Source organism: Gymnodraco acuticeps, unplaced genomic scaffold, assembly GCF_902827175.1.
Source record: "Gymnodraco acuticeps unplaced genomic scaffold, fGymAcu1.1, whole genome shotgun sequence".
Classification (NCBI taxonomy): domain Eukaryota; kingdom Metazoa; phylum Chordata; class Actinopteri; order Perciformes; family Bathydraconidae; genus Gymnodraco; species Gymnodraco acuticeps.
This window is the reverse complement of record NW_022991578.1, coordinates 102,677-122,289: the sequence shown is the minus strand read 5'-3', so window position 1 is coordinate 122,289 and position 19,613 is coordinate 102,677. Positions and strand designations below refer to the sequence as shown.

Here is a 19,613-nt window from a genome sequence, read left to right as displayed (position 1 = left end):
CACAGAGGGGCTCGCAGAGTGCAGCAGCCGTTGTATGCGAGGAGTACGGAGACTCAGACCTGTGTCACGCGCACTGGCGCCTCAGTGGGATTTGGCTTTGGTGTTACGCGCACTAAAGCAAAGCCCCATTTGAACCTGATCAGGTTCCCCTTAACTGTATTCAGCCAAAGTAGTACTGCTTTTGGCTCGATCAGAGAAAAGGGTGAGTGATTTGTCTGCTCTCTCTGTGGCTCCGTCATGCCTCCGGATCCAAGGAGATGGCAGGTCAGCTGTTTTATGCCCTAACCCGGCTTCATGCCAAAGGTCATCACAACTCTTTTAGGTCAAGAGTGATCACCCTGGCTGGCTTATTCCCCCCTCCTTACAGGTCGGAGGAAGAAGCCACGTCTCATCTCCTCTGTCCGGTGTGCGCGCTGTCTTGCTATGTGGCACGCACGGCGGCCTGGCGCTGTTCTCAGCGCCTGTTTGTGCACTATAGAGAGCGCTCGATCGGGCAACCTCTGTCTGCACAACGGCTGTCACACTGGCTGTGTGAGGCTGTGTCGCAGGCATATGTCTCCTCTGGGGTGGAGCCCCTGGAGAACATCAATGCGCACTCCACCAGAGGAATTTCCTCCTCCACGGCTTTGCACGGAGGAATGTCAGTGAAGATATTTGCACTGCTGCATCTTGGTCTTCCCCCTGTTCATTTATTAATTTGTATTTGAGAGATGTCTCCCATTCCTCTCTGACACACCCTGTACTGGGTGTCCTGTCAGAGTGAGTGATGTCAGGGAGCCAGCTGTGCGCCTCTCTCCTGCCTCGCGGCACACGGAGAGCGACCCCTTTTTCCCTCTTATATGAGGGATGTTTCCTTTTTACCTCTGACACACTTTGTACGGAGGGTCTTGTCAGAGTGAGTGATGTCAGGGATCCAGCTGAGCGCTCTCCTGCCTGTCTGCACGCAGGGAGCTGCTGTTCCCCCTCTTTTGTCGCTGGACAAAGTATGACCTTCGTCTCTACTTCTCACAGCGGCGGGTATGTATTGTTCCCAGCCTTCGTCCCCTCATGGAAAATATTCATGCTATATTCCAGGGACGGTGATGCGCCATTCGCATGGCGCAATAGGCATGGGTTATTATCTGAGCAGGTGTGTCTGTGCTTCTAGTACCGGGCGGACCCAGTGGGGCGCAGACTACATCTTGCTTCGCCCTTAACCCAATAGCGATAGCCTTAGAGGGCGAAGCCATATACAAAATAGAACTGAGGTTACCTACTGTAACCCCAGCTTCTATGAGTAAATGGCACAGCCCTCTAAGCGCTGGGCCCCACTGGCTCTACGAATAGCTGAAAAGTTATTTTGTATGGGAGCAGATTGTCGGGCCTCCTTCCTATTTATACCGGAAGGAGGCCCGAGGGTGGGGCCCACCTAGCGGGTGGGCGTGGACTACAAGTGTTTCAGTGCTGTGCGGCTGCGCAGGGGGATTACCCAATAGCGATAGCCTTAGAGGGCGAAGCCAATACTCATAAAAGCTGGAGTTACAGTAGGTCACTTCAGATCTGAAATGACAGGAGAAGATGTGCCAAACCAAAAAACAACTATAAATGTGTCGAACTTGTGACACATGCAGCATTCTGATGACTAAAAGTGCTGCATAAAGGAAACACTGCAAACACATAACGCTGCAAAAAGAAATGCTGCAATAAGCTCAAAACACAACAGTAATTAGGGGACACTAAAAAGTGACGCACACAGCTGGGACTGGAGCGATTGGTGACGTTCAGGATTATACAGTTAGCCAACTCTATACTGACGAAACACATGGCACCGATGGCACATTTCTGTTTCTTTATTTGTATCGATTATCAAAGTGTATTGGGCTGTTGTAGCGTACTTGTCAGCCAAATGGTGTGGTCTCTATTGGTGTGGTCTGTATTGGTGTGGTCTGTATTGGTGTGGTCTGTATTGGTGTGGTCTGTATTGGTGTGGTCTCTATTGGTGTGGTCTCTATTGGTGTGGTCTGTATTGGTGTGGTCTGTATTGGTGTGGTCTCTATTGGTGTGGTCTCTATTGGTGTGGTCTCTATTGGTGTGGTCTGTATTGGTGTGGTCTGTATTGGTGTGGTCTCTATTGGTGTGGTCTCTATTGGTGTGGTCTCTATTGGTGTGGTCTCTATTGGTGTGGTCTGTATTGGTGTGGTCTCTATTGGTGTGGTCTCTATTGGTGTGGTCTCTATTGGTGTGGTCTGTATTGGTGTGGTCTCTATTGGTGTGGTCTGTATTGGTGTGGTCTCTATTGGTGTGGTCTCTATTGGTGTGGTCTGTATTGGTGTGGTCTCTATTGGTGTGGTCTCTATTGGTGTGGTCTCTATTGGTGTGGTCTGTATTGGTGTGGTCTCTATTGGTGTGGTCTGTATTGGTGTGGTCTGTATTGGTGTGGTCTCTATTGGTGTGGTCTCTATTGGTGTGGTCTCTATTGGTGTGGTCTCCATTGGTGTGGTCTGTATTGGTGTGGTCTCTATTGGTGTGGTCTGTATTGGTGTGGTCTGTATTGGTGTGGTCTCTATTGGTGTGGTCTCTATTGGTGTGGTCTCTATTGGTGTGGTCTCCATTGGTGTGGTCTGTATTGGTGTGGTCTCTATTGGTGTGGTCTGTATTGGTGTGGTCTGTATTGGTGTGGTCTCTATTGGTGTGGTCTCTATTGGTGTGGTCTCTATTGGTGTGGTCTCTATTGGTGTGGTCTCTATTGGTGTGGTCTCCATTGGTGTGGTCTCTATTGTAAGGAAAATAAGATTACGGTAGAAAATACCAAACTTGATCAAACTAAAAAAGTGAAGAATCCTCTGACATAAAAGAAACGTGCCTATTTTCTGCGCTCCAGAGGAACTACAACGTTAACACAATAATAACGAGTCACCTCTCTGTTGGTCCACTTTCAAAAGCTTGATTGGTCTAAAAAGGACTATGTGAAAACATATATTGTATTCCAAGCATCCATGCTCTGAGAAAAATGATTGTGTTCTCTAGTCAAGATCACTCAGTTTTATTTTATAGCCAATAGCACATTTTCCTTAAAAGGCTTTTCAATATGAACCGCATACCAAACTCTCTGTGCTTTGACCCTTGATTCGGATCAGGAAAGAATCCCAAACTTTAACGGTGTAATAAATGGAAAAAACCTCAGGAGGAGCAGGGTTCCCCCCGACCCCCCACCCCCCAGGACGGACAGACAGACATCATTCTGAGCTTCTGTGTTGTGCACCAGATCTCACCTGGATACCATCAAAAAGCAAGCTCCATGCTGCTGATGTAAATGGTTTGTAAATGAAAACAGACAGAAACCCCGACCCCTCCTTCGGCTGGATCCAGTGCAGGTCAGAGTGAAGACAGACGCAGTGCAGACTGTGTGAATTCCTTCTGCACCTGTCCTCCTTTAAAGTTAAATCAGTATGACGTGGTGATAAAAGCCTCACTGAATAATGTTGGGATGACTCCTCACGCATGACCTTTTATTCTACTCTCTCGCCTTTTGAATTATTACTCAGAGCTGATAGCGGCCTGGATTCATGAGGCAGTCTCTTGTTACTGTGCACAGTACAGTGCACATGGATCAGTGTGTGTACACACTCCCTCCCTGCAGGGCCCTGCTGTGGCCTCATGTCTTTGAAACAGCTGGAGGCACCGAAGCCTGTGTCTGCTGGATATTTGGTTTTCACAAAGAAGATAGTGGTAACATAATGTTAGCGATCAGACATTCAGACGGAATGAATATGGACGAGTATTAAAAGGGCATAAACGGAAAGAAATGAATGTAGTAATAAATCACAATTTAGGCCTTTAACAACAAATCCATAAATCATTATTTATTTGTATTTCAATATGCCACGCCTGGCTTGGTTATGTTACTGCCTCCTTCTCCTTAATAACCATAAGGCCTGGTGCCTGAGCATACACTGCTGTGGGCTTGGATCCTGTTTAACAGCCAACGGACTGACAGAGAGGCAATGTGTTCAGTGAATGCTGCTGCCATGTTCCCACCAAGTGACCTGGGGAAAGGGAGGAAACACACCAGAGGTCAAACAAAGCTCTCACACTGACTCCATCAGCTGTTCTGTTTCAGCCCACTGTGGAGCTGGAACAACATGCTAACCTTCAGGTTAAATCCCATAACGCCTTGTTAAAATATCATCAATATTGCCATTGTGTCACACAAACAAAGGCTTGTTACTATGACAGTAGAAAACTATGACACCTTAGCCACCCCCACCCCCTAACACCCTACCAACCACAAACAAATGGAGAGTGAGCTCACAGTCTCTCAGCAACAACTGAGTGGCACAGAGTAAGCTGTGGGTAAAATCAGTGTTTGGGTGTGGATCCATGTTCAGGAACATTACCAAATGTTATTTCATTCGAGATGAGCATAATGATTCCTCTAAGAGCCCTGCTGGAAGACTTGTGAAGGAGAGCAGGTAAGAGCAGACAGAACGTGTATCGTTGTTTGAGTAGCTGAAGGTCCAGATATGAGGTGTGATTAATGCCAAAGACCGAACTAACGGAGCGTCCACACAGCAGCGTGCGTTTACGCTTGGAGGTGAGCGTATCTGAAGCTTGGGGATTTTTTGCGAGCAACGCGACCAGCAACCAGTCACATGAATCTCCCACCCCCGACATACAAAGCAATAGCAATGTTAAAACGAAGTAAACTGGATATAAAATCCCCAAACAGGCGAAAACCTACCAGTTTCGCCCACTGTCTCTGCCACCTCGCTCCTCCGGTTTGTATCCCGGTAGATGAACAGAGACTGATCATACAGCACCGGGTGATTCACTACCGCTATAATTAATTTTCCCTCCATTTTTTGGAATATGAGGAAAAGACCTGCATAGTCTCTCCAGCATACACGCGGTTTGATTGGCTAGTGCTTGTACTGGCAGATTTGCATAAACGGGATTTCATTGGCTGACGCCTCCGTCGAGGCGTCAAAAGTTGAACATTGCTCAACTTTTGAAGCCAGCAACGCCAGCAACGCCAGCAACGCCAGCAACGCCAGCAACGCCAGCAACGCCAGCAACGCCAGCAACGCCAGCAACGCCAGCAACGCCAGCAACGCTCCACGTCGCTTCCCAAAATGCAGTTCGGCTAAAAGTGACGTCACCCCATTCAAAGTGAATGGGCAGAAGCGTTGGAAGCTTCAACGCACGCCGCTGTGTGGACGGGCCGTAAGTGAGCAGCCAATCGTGTCGATCGTCACCTACCATGCCGTGAACTATGCCGCGAGAGAACTAACGTGACACTCTCTTCGCCACCCCTCTCGTCTGAGAAGCTACATGACGTCTGCGTCTGAAGTTACTTTACTTTGGTAGTTATCACCAAATAACCCAGTAATGTTACAGCTACGTAGTTGCTGTTCAAGCGAGACTCTATTTCAATATAGTTTTGGCATTAAAATAATGTTACACCCCTTGTATGCCCTGAACGCCAAAACAACCACAGACAAGAATATATATTTGTAATGTCTTCCTTTGTTCTCCAGGAGAAAACTGTATATCACCAAGTTTTCATAGTTTTGTGTGTGAAATAGATCGCTGCAGTGAACACGACTTTATGTATTTGTTTATGGTTTGGGATGCCGTATACATAGACGTTCAGAGAAGAAGCAACCCCTATATATTGTTTATTTTATTTCATTTTGGCACCATGGCAGAGGCAAATATAGAGTTAATGTGCAGAGATTATAATGTCCCGTTTACTAAAATATGTATTGTTTTATGATGTTTAGTTGACAAAATAGTCACTGTGCTACATTTCGTTGCACTCAAGCATACAGTACATCTGAAGACAAGAGTTGTGTCCCCCTTTGGCCACAAGAGGGAGTATATTGTATATATATATATATTTTGTATAGATGTTGCAACTATACAGAGCTTTGGCAATACTATATGTAACTGAGGTCATGCTAATTTAATTGAGTATACCTTTAAGTGAGCTGTCAGGAGGAAACAAAGGTTCACCAACACATTACTCTACTGCTGAGAAAGGCTGTGCAAAGACCTGAAACGATGTGCTGCAATGTCTGTGTATTTTTGAAGAATGCCAAGTAAAGGAAGAAAGTAATAACTCGCACTGAGTCTTAATACTTTACTTTATTTCATTATTTTCCCCCTTCATTTGAGAAACACTATCCAATGATTTATTATGTTTGTGTTACACACACACCATTACTGAAATCATTCTAAAACCAAGAATAACCTACATACAACAATAGGGAGCCCTGGCTCAAGGACGGACAAAACAAGGACACCACACATGATTATTTTTCAATTACAGTATATTTATTTAAATAGAGTAACTAAATTGTGATATCAGTTTAATCAGTAATGTGTGTGTAGTGTGTGATGTGTCAGCTGACTGGGACCATAGGTCAGGCTGAGAATTATACACCCAGTCAGGCCATACCAGTTTGTTTGGGGGCGTTTTGCTGGATGTATCGTCAATATCTACAACGTTGCTGCCCGTAGTGATAGCCCTACAGTTTGAATCTACTACTTAAATAGAAACATATGGACATAGGATATTGTTAAAAAAAGTGTGCATATGTATTTGGGAAACTATCCATGTGAACATGTTTTATTTGGGGGTGGACCTCAAATCCTATAGGGGGGTCCGGGGGCAAAGATTTTTTATTTTATTTTGGAGTTAAATGCATCACTCACTTTGAGTATAGGCTAGTGATATCAGCTCTGCTTGCTCTCAGGAAATATGCATCTGCACTATCTCGATGCATCCCGCTTCTTTCATGCTCTTCAATTCCCTGGTGAACATGCTTCCATGCCTCCTTTCACAAAAGCATTGTCATGGCAGGCCTGGCAAACATGAGACACAGCGAGCAATATAGAGAGTGCGATGATTCACAGTAAGTTAACCATTTTCTATTTGTCTCATCCTTGCTGTGGAATACTTTGGGAATGGCTTTCTTGGAAGTTTGTTGTGGGCGGTTGGCTGAGGGCGAGCAAAATAATCAAAAGGCCTCTCTGTGTCAACTTCCTGTGCGTCTCTTTCGCTGTCTTTCTCCTCAGTTGCAATTTCCCTTGTGCTGGACCCTGAATCTTGACTTGTCTTGTCAACCTCCTCAGCTTCTGCTGGTACTGCATAAGAACCAGCATTGGGATTAAACTCTGATCAATAACTATAATAACTTATTGAGAGAATATGAACATAGCTTGCTTATACTGTTGTCATTACATTTCCTTTGGTTTAGTTCAGTGTCAGTCATAGCCTATTGAAACAGTTTCCTCTGTACCTGCCAGTTCTGTCCACTGAGCTCTGCCTGCATCTCTCCCTCAGGGCCATCACCATCAGCATCATCTGATAGTGGAACTGAATAAGGAGAACATGTAATCATTACATTAACAACTATTTATGAAATAACATTATTCAAGAAAATACAGTATATTATACAACACTTATTTTATCACTAAGTTGACCCTGTATGGCCTGATACCATAATGATTGTCTCCCCTTTAGACAACATAACCATCTCAAGTTATTCACTCACAGTATGAGGGGTTTGTAGCCCCACAGTTAGCTGCAGTCTAACGGTTATATTACATATATTTGCCTTGAGTAACATTAAGGACATGTTTGGGTTTTTTGTAGCCTTATAGTCTCCAGTCACACAGGGCCTGCCACTAACTTAGCATTGGACTGAGAAACTGTTTCGTTGGTCGATGTGCACATCAGGCTACAATATAGAAAGAAATGTGGCTCATAATGTTCGCTAACTTACTTTCTGCTTCGTCATTCTATACCTATTATATTCTTGCAGTCAGTTTCAGTCGGTCCAGTCCACACTAATGTAAACAGCAGCGCGCTGGTCTCGTGAGAAACGGAGAGTGGAACAACCAATCACAAATTCATTATTCTCCTGAAATTTAAATGTGCCCATTCGCTAGTCTGACAGGTGCGTGGTTCTCACTGCGCCTCATACGTGCAACTTTGAACACCTTCAATATATATATATTTAATTTGTTAGCGCTTTTACAGGTGCTCAAAGACGCTTTACAGATATAGTTAAGAGAAAATAAAAGAAAGGAACAACACATAAATATATAGTTAAAGTTAAAGTCAGCCGTTGACAACTCCGCCCCTCTCTTTGAGCCGCTCCTCCTTCGCGTCGAAAGGAGCCAGTTGAGGTGGTTCGGGCACCTAGTTAGGATGCCACCTGGGCGCCTCCCTAGGGAGGTGTTCCAGGCACGTCCAGCTGGGAAGAGACCAAGGGGTAGACCTAGGACCAGGTGGAGGGATTATATCTCTTCGCTGGCCTGGGAGCGCCTTGGGATCCCCCAGTCAGAGCTGGTTGATGTCGCCAGGGAAAAGAAAGTTTGGGGCTCTCTGCTGGAACTGCTACCCCCGCGACCCGAACACGGATAAGCGGAAGAAGATGGATGGATGGATGAAGTTAAAGTCAAATAATACAAAAACAATCACACATTAAAAGCCAGATTTAAGAGGTGAGTTTTTGTGAGTATTGTGGTGACACGTTATTGGACATAATTCACCTTGCTTATTGTGTTGCCACACGGACCCTTTAGTGGGGAACACCTGTAGCTTTAGCTGCCATTCCTGCTAGCTCATCAGGCAGAGCAGTGCATGTGTTAACCTCTCTGAAAGTAATGGATAATAAAGATTGGAACTCCATTCTTAATACACCGCCTCCGACTCTCTTTTCACGGCACTACAGTATATGTTATATGTGAGTATATGCCGCATTAATGGATTTGGCCTGCAGTCACCGCATCTGGGCTGAATTAAACACGTATTATTTTCGTCCTGTGTGTTTATTAGAGGCCATGTCAGCAGGCCACATCATATTATGCCAGCGTTGCGTTCACAAGACATACAAGCCACAAACTGGCAATCGAAACATGCTACAACCTGAGGGACAGTGAATGAGACACACAGACACAGACACACCCGCCTTGAGGGAGGGAGGGACAGGTGATCACCATGCAGCGATCGGCTGTTCCCGAGAGAGCTGCTAGACACAACTCTTATTAATCTAATCTTCCAAATCGGAACCGGATCACATCCCCAGCCACAGCCGTGGTCTTAACCGTTCTTGACATAAAATCTCGAGTCCTATAGGTCCGATACCGAGACAAGAACAATACCGTTAAAAAGTGGTCTGGAGACCAGTCTCGAGTACTACAACACCAGCAAATATTCTCATACTTATGAGTATTAATTATTCTCTTCTGATACTAATACTGTGCCGATGAAAAAGTGTACCATAACACTCTCCAAACTGCTGTAGGAGCGCAATCAATCGACCAATATAATGCTAGGATAATGCTATACAATGCTAACGGAGGCGAGACGTACATTATTCACGCGCTTATCCACACACACGTTATCAACGCGCAAAGTTTAAGATATCGCTTTATTCTACGTCAACCTATTCAAAATTGATGGAGGAGTTGGCGCACGTTGACACGTCAGTTCTCCGCTCAGTTAGCTTAGTTATCTGTTCTTTGGCACTAATCACACCTCATACACAAACCACACACACACATACATGCTTTCTGTTAAAATGTTGTTGATAACCTTCTTGTCCAAGTCACTGAAACTAAATGGCCGCATCAGTTCTAGAGGTGTGCTCCTTCTGTTTTTCTTTCAAATGTGTCAGGCCGTTAAAGGGCTTGTAAAAAGTGCTAGCCGTGAACCTGGATGGTCCCAGGGCAGACGGAAAAGGTCCCCACAGACACCAAAGCCCTGACAGCGTTACTGACTCTGCTTGGTGGTCAGGCTTCTCTCTCAGCAGGGAATTTGTTTTAAAATAAGGAAATGTTGCCGCAAGATACAAGTCATTGATTAGAAAACAACAAGCAAGAAATATTCAGTTAAAATGACCTTTATTACACCATTTTTAAATATTTACTTAAAATCTAATATTAAAAGTCCATGTGAAAGCAAAAAGGAGAACATCTAAACTAAAGGGGGCTGAGGACAGTTAATGGGGGGGTAGGCTACTTTACATGACACTAGGGTGCTGCCAAATACTCACCAGGTGCAGTCACAACCCGCTGCTCTTCACCACAGCAGACAGACAGTCAATCAATCAATCAATCAATGTTTATTTATATAGCCCAATATCACAAATGTTACATTTGTCTCAGTGGACTTCACAGTTTGTACAGAATATCAGTATGACCAGGGGTGGACTGGGACAAAAATTCAGCCCTGGCATTTTCTGTCCAGACCAGCCCACTACATTATCAGCGGACACTACATAGAAGTCCACTAATCTCGCGGCATCTTCTCTCATGCATACTACAAAGGAGAGTCATATTCCTTGATAGCAGTTAACAAATAAAGCACTTAACTATGAACTCAAGGACTAAAATTGACAGCTATAGCAATCAATCAATCAATAAATCAATCAATCAATCTTTATTCATTATAGTGTCAAATCACAACAGAAGTTATGTCATGACTAGGGGTGGGACAAGACTAACGGGAAGAACCCTTATGCTACCCTTTCAGTTTTTAGTCTGTGACTGTGAAAACCTTTTGGTGTAAGCCCAGTATTAGTTAAAACCAGACTCGGACAATAATAACAAAAAAATATCCTGACAAATAATCTAAATAGAAACATATTACAGACAGTAGCAGCATTAGAGCTGAAACTCACTCACTCAACGGTGACTCAGTCATTATGAAACCATAAATAGAGAATTGGAAACAAAAATATATATATATATATATATATATATATATAGCTGTGTGAAAAGTCTAAGACATGGGTTACAGGTCTGAATAGATATGCATTCTCATATACGTGTATGTGCACAAGTATGTATTGCTCTACTTCCTGGTCCGCAGACAGCCAGCTCCACTCCTCACCAAATTCGTGACCTGCAAGAAACAGCAAACAGAACTTGTACTCAGTATCTGTGTACTGACAAGTATATGTAGCCATGTAACCTTTTTGTGACGTGGTGACACTTAGTGAACACATGTATCTGTCATGAAGGATGACTTAAGACTCAAAAGAGCCCTAAGGCCTACCTGCATAACTGTTCATTGAACTTAAAAGATATGCAGATGTTTGAAATTAAAACCATCAATATGAAAATCTTCAGCCAGGAAATAATCATAATCAAACCTTTTGTTTCAATCTGAGACAAAACAAGTTGCATAATAAACTCACCAAGTCAAGACGAAGCTCTCAGATATGATGGAAGACTCAAGCATCATAGAAGAACTTCTAGCAGGTCAGGAAAACCTGTTTGACAGGAGATAATGGTAGCAGAGAATATAAAGAGACATTTATGATTTACCAACTGTCATTTTATCACACATATAGTATGTTTCTTCACATAAACCTTTAAACATACACATATTGCATTCCTCTCACCACATGAAATAAGCTCAGGAACCAAAAAGTGGCCCAGTGAATGATGGAGGAGACAAAGCAGGTCCTCAAAAGGGGACAGAGGGAAAACAACTCCTTAGGCTCTCATATATAGGGTGGTCAACCTAAAAGAGACATGGAAACATTATTAAGTCTCTCATCATCACAAATCAAGTATGAATTCATATAACATTATAAGACACATGACATACTCAACAAATCATAGACTTCTTAGTAGCCACAAAGTGGTGAAGTGGAGGCAGTAAGGGAGCAAATCCTTGAAAATGGACGGAGGGGGAACAACTCCTCATGCTCTCACATGTCAAGTGGTCAACCTGAGAGGGAATTGGATACATTATTAAGTCTGAAAAATAAATAAAATGTTTTCCTCTGTCCTGCACCTAGAGTTGAAAACTTTTGGGATGTGCGTTTCTTTCAAAACTTTTTTTAAATTATGAAGTATGAATGTATACAACATTAAAAAATACATGATAAACTTACCAAATTCTAACAGTGGTCCCAAATGAGAGAACAAGTCCACATATAGAACAGAGGGAGAACGACTCCTCAAATATATCAGAACAACCTGTAATGGAGAATAATTGATCATTTAGTGTTCATGATCACACCATTAAGGATCAACACATGAGCACAATAACACTTCTGAAAAGCATCATTCAAATGACAAATAATGAATTACTACATCCATAATGTGTGATGTGTGATAATAACAATAATATTAAATATTTCTCGCCTTATCAGTGGAGCAGCTTTTTAAGCAGCTCACTCTTCTCTGCAAGTCTGTCTATCACAGAGTCAGAGTCCAAGGCCATGAGGATGTCTTTCTCTGTGGCCATCAACATAAATGCCTCCAATTTCTCAGATGAGAGGGTGCTTCTGAATCTGTTTTTAATAAACTTCAAAATTGAAAATGTGCGCTCACAAGCCACCTGTGTGAGGGATAATGTAAGCAGGTATTTATAAGCAAGGCCTAGGACAGGGTATGCATCTGTTAGCATGTTGAAACGGCGAAGTATCTGGTAGCAGCACAGAGGGCATTCTTTGCAGGAGCAACAGCTTATGGGAGTTATCTCAACCTCTTCTGTGTTGTCCTCCTCCTCACCACCTGATCCATCTTCTACTGTTCTTGCTTTGTACTCTGCCAATGGGGATGCCTTCAGCCTGTTCCACTGGAGTGCAAAGCTTTTCAACTCGGCCTGCAGATTTTCCTTGGTTGCCCTGCTGTCAAATCCTTGCAAGCACTTGCTTAAGTCTTGAAGGGCAGACTGGGGAAGAGCACTGGTGCAGAGCTGAGGGAAGAGCACGGTGATCCAGACATGCCAAGTCAGCATATAGATTGCCGTGTGTTAAAAAGCGCCTATGAATGGCTTCAATTGCTGTGTCCATGATCCGGTTATGCACATTCACCTCATAGGATTGTTCTGCATCATCCAGGGTCTCATCCTGAGCCATCTCTCCAGGCAAGACTTTCTTCATCCTCCTCCTCTTTTGTGGCAGTGTGGCCTCCACTTCAATGTCCGTGTCATCTCTCTCTTGGATTTCTGTGTTTGTCCAGTTGACAAATGTGTCGTCTGCTTTTTTTACAGATTCAAAATCTCTTTCCAAGATTTTCAGCGTATCCTGTGTCGATGCCACCATTCTGTGAGCAGAGAGGATGTCCAATCCTGCCGTCTGAAGGTATTTAGACAATGGAGAGGTATGTTCAAATATGCGGAGGAAGATTTGAGCCGTCAAGATCGTCTCATACTTGAGCAATGACTCTGCATATCCTCTGGCCATGACACGGATACATGGTTTCACTGTTGCCTGTTTCTGTATAGCTGATAATGTCAGCAGCACATCAACGTACAGTACAGACCATCTTCCGCTTTTCCAAAGGAGCCAAACACCTTCTTCAGGGCCTCATGCTTGGCCCACCAGCGTGTCTCTTCTTCAGGGCCTCATGCTTGGCCCATCAGCGTGTCTCTTCTTCAGGGCCTCATGCTTGGCCCACCAGCGTGTCTCTTCTTCAGGGCCTCATGCTTGGCCCACCAGCGTGTCTCTTCTTCAGGGCCTCATGCTTGGCCCATCAGCGTGTCTCACCAATAGGAGCAAGGCGTCTACGTCTGTGGTTTCGGCCTGACTCTTCCCACACATTCATCCTTTTATATGACTCTTTGATGAATACCGCAATGCCATTGAGGAGCGCAAACAGGGACCCACTCTCAATAACAATCTGGGTTGTGTTTGCAAGCACCAGATTTAGTACATGTGCATAGCACCATACATGCACCTGGTTTGGAGATTGTGCAGACAACAGTGAGGAGAATCCTTTGTATTGGCCTTGCATGTTTGATGCCCCATCAGTCGTATTTCCAATGCACATGGTCTTGCTGAGGCCCATTTTGTCCAGAACTTCTGACAGCATGTTGACAAAGGCCTGTCCAGTGGATGAACTGCACTTCAGCACTGCAACAAGCATGAACAACATCAGTAACATACCTCATAATTATAGAGCATTGATCCTGAGAGGTGATGTCCTGCGTTGTGTCCAGCTGCACTGAAAACATTCCTGCTTTCTTGATATCACTGGAGATGTTTTCTTGAATCAGATGGTGAATTGCATCTATCACTGAGTTCACTGAGGGAGCCTCTGCCTCTCGTGCCACCAGACAAATGCAACTTTTTGCTGTTCTCAATGCAGCTGTCCAGGTGCTCTCTTAAACAGAAATCATACTTCCCCAGTAGAAGTATGAGTTCCAGGAAATTACCATGATCAACTGTGTGGTCTTCCAGAGTATATGCTGCCTCATTTTCTGACCTCCTGTATGCAAGCCCCCTCTTCCCAAGAACCTTGATGACATCTATGATGCGCTCCAAAACCTGCCGTCTCTTTCTGATCTGCTCTCTGTGCGCCGACATCTGACTGCCACCAAACACACTGCTGATATCAGCACTGGCGGATTTCAAGAGGTAAGCTTCAGCACAGTTTCTGTGTGCACTGCTTCTCTCATCCTCTGTGCGCTGGTGTATATGCCTCCAATCTGACATTCCACTGATGAACAGACTGCTATCAGTTCTCTTACCGAATGCCATGCAGATGAAACAATACAGCATGTGACGCTCTGGACAGTACGTCAGCCACCTTCTACTGGTGCCGTCTCTGCTACAGAACACTTTCTGCACCACTGGGATGGTAATTTAAAAATGACTGGAGATTTTTCTGATCAGGTTGTGAAAAAAATCAGTTATTTGACTGGCACACTCATAGCTCTCAACAGCTGTTTCCCTCTCAGGTGACCCTGTCTTTGGGCTGACGCACTCCTCACTCTCTACAGCCTTTTCCCTCTCAGGTGATCCTGTCTTTGGGCTGACACACTCCTCACTCTCTACAGCCTTTTCCCTCTCAGGTGATCCTGTCTTTGGGCTGACACACTCCTCACTCTCTACAGCCTTTTCCCTCTCAGGTGATCCTGTCTTTGGGCTGACGCACTCCTCACTCTCTACAGCCTTTTCCCTCTCAGGTGATCCTGTCTTTGGGCTGACGCACTCCTCACTCTCTACAGCCTTTTCCCTCTCAGGTGATCCTGTCTTTGGGCTGACACACTCCTCACTCTCTACAGCCGTTTCCCTCTCAGGTGATCCTGTCTTTGGGCTGACACACTCCTCACTCTCTACAGCCTTTTCCCTCTCAGGTGATCCTGTCTTTGGGCTGACGCACTCCTCACTCTCTACAGCCTTTTCCCTCTCAGGTGATCCTGTCTTTGGGCTGGCACACTCCTCACTCTCTACAGTTTTTTTGGACATGTCTCAAAGATGTAGCCTAGCCAGCCCCAGGCTAACGTTACTTACCATGTATGCCTCCACTCGCTCGTCTCCCGGCGCAGCAGCACCTGCTGGGGTGGTGACCCCGGCACCAAATAGGTCCGTCAATTTAGAGAAGAAAAAGAAAATTAAAAAAACCATAGCGGAACGGCCCACATTGGGTCAACGGCCCACCGGGACGATGCCCGGTATGCCAGATGGCCAGTCCACCCCTGAGTATGACAATACGACACCCTCTGTCCTTAGACCCTCACATCTTTACAAGGAAAAACTTCCAGAGAAAACCCACAGTTTAAAGGGAAAAATGGGAGAAACCTCAGGGAGAGCAACAGAGAAGGGATCCCTTTCCCAGGACGGACAGATGTGCAATAGATGCCGTGTGTAAATTGAAAAGATAATACATTTACAATATAGGTAGTCCAAATGTTTGGAAATGCATGTGTGTATAATAGGAAGATGAATCCACGAGGATATCCATCCAGGACCTATGATCCAGGACCACAGCCACGACTCGCGATCCAGGGCTCGCGATCCAGGACACAGGACTGCAGCAACAGGATCATCCATGACTCCGGATCCCGGCGTATATAGACACCAAAAAGAAAGAAATGTGGGGAAGCTGGGTTAATCGGAACATGAGAGTACACAGGTATAGACAGAGAGAAGGGAGAAGTAAGATGTCCTCCGACAAACTAAGCCTATATCAGCAAAACTAGGGGCTGAATCTAATCAGCCCTAACTATAAGCTTTATCAAAAAGGAAGGTCTTAAGCGTACTCTTAAAAACGGATAGGCTGTCTGCCGGCCGAACACAAACTGGAAGCTGATTCCACAAATGTGGAGCTTGATAAGAAAAGGCTCTGGCTCCCATTGTACTTTTAGAGACTCTAGGAACAACCAACAACCCTGCATTCTTGGAACGCAATGCCCTAGTAGGACAGTAGGGTATAATGAGTTATTTAAGGTAAGATGGCGCCTGCCCATTAAGGGCTTTGTAGGCGAGAAGAATAATTTTAAATTATATCCTGTGTTCTATAGGGAGCCAGTGTAAGGCAGCCAGAACAGGAGTAATGTGATCCCTTTTCCTAACTCTGGTTAGTACACGAGCCGCAGCATTTTGAATCAGCTGAAGCGACTTGACTGACTTCTTGGTACACCCTGATAATAAAGAGTTACAATAATCCAGCCTTGAAGTAACAAATGCATGGACTAGTTTCTCTGCATCGTTTTGAGGCAAGATATACCTGATGTTTGCAATGTTACGTAGATGGAAATTACGAAATTGATTTTATGTGGGCGTTAAAGGATAAATCCTGATCAAATATAACACCAAGATTCCTTACAGTCTCACTGGAGGCCAAATGAATGCCATCCATAACTAGTAGATCTTTAGATAATTTGTTTCATAGATTCTTCGGGCCAAGTACAATAACCTTTGGTCGTGTTTAACATCAAAAAGTTTAAGGTCATCCACGTTTTTAAGTCCTTAAGGCAGTCTTGAATTTTATTTAGATGATTAATTTCATCAGGCTTGATTGATAAATATAGTTGAGTATCATCCGCATAACAATGAAAATGTACAGAATGATTCCTTATAATATTGCCTAACGGCAATATATAATGTGAACAAATGCAGAAGGACAGAGTGAAGTGGGGTTCATCTTGGGAAAGGCGAAACTTTCCGCCAAACCTGATCTCACTATTCCTAGGCTTGAGCTTTGTGCAGCTGTACTTGCGGTTCAGGTGGCCATTCTGGAGGAGTTGGACACTAAATTAGATGACGTCAAGTTCTTCTCTGATACAAAGGTGGTGCTTGGCTACATTCAGTGCACGCTTTGAGCGGTTCTCTAGTTGGAGATCCCTCTCAAGGTCCATTTCCCGGCTTTCTCACGTTGCTCACTCATTCATTCAAGTTGCCAAAGACAGCACTTGCCGTGAATGGCAAAAGGCCACTAACTAAGGAGCAACTTGACCAAGCCAAAATTACGATAATTCTCGCTGTTCAAAGTGAAGTATATGAAGAGGAGATCAGTTGCATCAAGGATGAAAAGCCTCTTACAAAACAGAGTCCACTCAGCAAACGTTCCCCCTTCATGGACTCACATAGTCTTCTACACGTTGGTGGTCATCTGGAAAAAAACAAGAATAACCTTTGACGAATCTCACCCAGTACTTGTTCCTGGCAGACATCATATTGCCACACTACTAATTAGACACTTTCACGAGCAAGTTCATCACCAAGGAAGGCACTTCCTTGGTGATGATCCTTGGGAAGATTATGTTTGAAATATTGAAGTTAAAAGCATCAACCTTGTGCACTTTGAGAGCAAAATGAAGAGATCTATGGATCTATGTGCTCTTTGCTTGTTTCATGCCTTCCCAGTCCCTTATCACGTAGCCTATAAGAGCATGGCGCCAGTTGTTGTAGCCAGTTGTGGTGAAGGCATCTGACTTACTTAAACCGAAATGTCTACATGCATAGCAGAAGATGGCATCTTTTTTACATGAATATTCCAGCCAATCTCTGTTTTGAAACCATGAGCTGCAAAATGAGCGCCTTAACCCACAGTTGGGTACTTTTTTAAATATACGTGCAGGCTCTGTTTTGCCGAGGTCCTCTGATTACACACAATTACAATTTATTATATTTCAACTATATTCTTCTTATTATTATTGTTACTACTATTATTATTATTGTTATTATATATGTTTCACTTTTTTTCACTTTAAATTTTTCAAATGAGGGTGCAACCTTATGCACCCCCGTAGAACCGGGCCTGTCTGGATGTGAAAGTCTTACAGATTGCATATTTACTAAGAAGAGCTTCCTGTATTGAAGGAATAGTTACCACACCATATGGTTGACACATTTCGTGAATTTATTGAATACAATTAAATCCTGGTTCCACTTAGTGGATTCAAACAACAAAGACATTTCTTTAAGAATGTTTCAGCTCCATAACAATAAATTCAATACAGATTATAAATATACTTTGAAGTTTTTTTCTTTATGTAATACACCCATACCATATTTCAAAATCTGAAAACACAAGGAACGTTTAAACATTTCATCCTATCAAGGCCAAGTTTTGAACAATGCAAATATATCCATTACAGTATATGTTTTGGGAGACACAAAGCAATGTTTTTGCCTGACTGTGCACCATCTGTGTTGGCAGTGAGACATGTTGGATGTGTGATGAATGACTACAGGAAGAACCAGGCAGAGAGAGGTTCTGCTCAGAGCATGTGTGTCCACAGCGGGTCCAGACCCAGTGAGAGCACAGGGCTCGCTCCTCAGAGAGCTCGCTCCTCCAGAGGCTGCTCGGCCTGAGAGGTAAACACACTGCCACCGCACACAAACAATACATGACACACAGTGAAGTTACACCATAATGATGTGTCAGGCCATTTCCTTTTCTATGATGTCCCCAGGCTTGGGAGGGTTACTTTACAATAACTAGTTACATGTCCAAAAATGTAATCAATAACCTAATCTGAGTTACAAAATATAAATGTAGTGTAACCTGATTACTTCCCGGAGATACTTTTAAGTGTATGTAACAATCTATCCATAGAAAATAAATATTTCAATCATGAGAGACGTGATGTATGAAATACATGTTTAATACCGGACACGTGGTATAGAAAATTATGATTGACAGATTACAACAATGAATCAACTGATGTTTGGAGATTAGGCCCCGGTTTGTAGGATATCATTCGGGAGGGGCAAACCGCTCCGATGAACCCCCCGGGGTCTAGACACTGGTGGTGGTGATAATGGTTCGGTCTGGTTTGGAGGAAGAAGGATTAGCTTGGCCCTGAATTAGGAGACAGGAGGCGAAGGGGTGGAGGCGGGTTGTGCGTTGACACCTGAAATGACAACTGACAGAGAGGGAAGAGCAGATTTAAAGGGTTTAGCAGGTGCAATGATTGCTAGCTGGGGAGTACCGCCCCTGATTACTTAATGGGAGAAGAGCTTGCAGTGACGTGTAACAGTAACACAAGGGGGTATGGTCTTCCTTCTTGAACTTGCGCTAAGCTTCATTTCATACAACAAATGTAGTAACAGTAATAGTTTCAAATGCTGCTTAAGCCTTGTAACTTAATTAAAAGCAAACTGTATTTGTGTGAATGAAATGTCTTTGTTTCAATTGTATTCAATACATTCATGAAATGTGTCAACCATATGGTGTGGTATAACTATTCCTTCAATACAGGAAGCTCTTCTTAGTAAATATGCAATGTGTAAGACTTTCACATCCAGATGGGTGACAATGAAAGAAGACACAAGCCTCCAAGTCGTAACGTCTCCAAGGCCACGTAGAGTGGAGCAGGTGGATCCAGTGCAGGAGACTGCAGGTGGACCCGGTGCAGGAGACTGCAGGTG

At 44.0% G+C, this 19,613-nt stretch overlaps 1 protein-coding gene across 1 annotated transcript; it reads right to left on the bottom strand.

Annotated features, from left to right (window-relative positions):
- Nucleotides 1–1,877: 1,877 nt before the first annotated feature.
- On the bottom strand, nucleotides 1,878–2,741 carry LOC117533691 (repetitive proline-rich cell wall protein 2-like). The gene has a single exon (XM_034197590.1). It carries the CDS (start codon nucleotides 2,739–2,741, stop codon nucleotides 1,878–1,880), a length of 864 nt encoding a protein of 287 aa, XP_034053481.1.
- Between the last annotated feature and the right edge of the window lie 16,872 nt (nucleotides 2,742–19,613).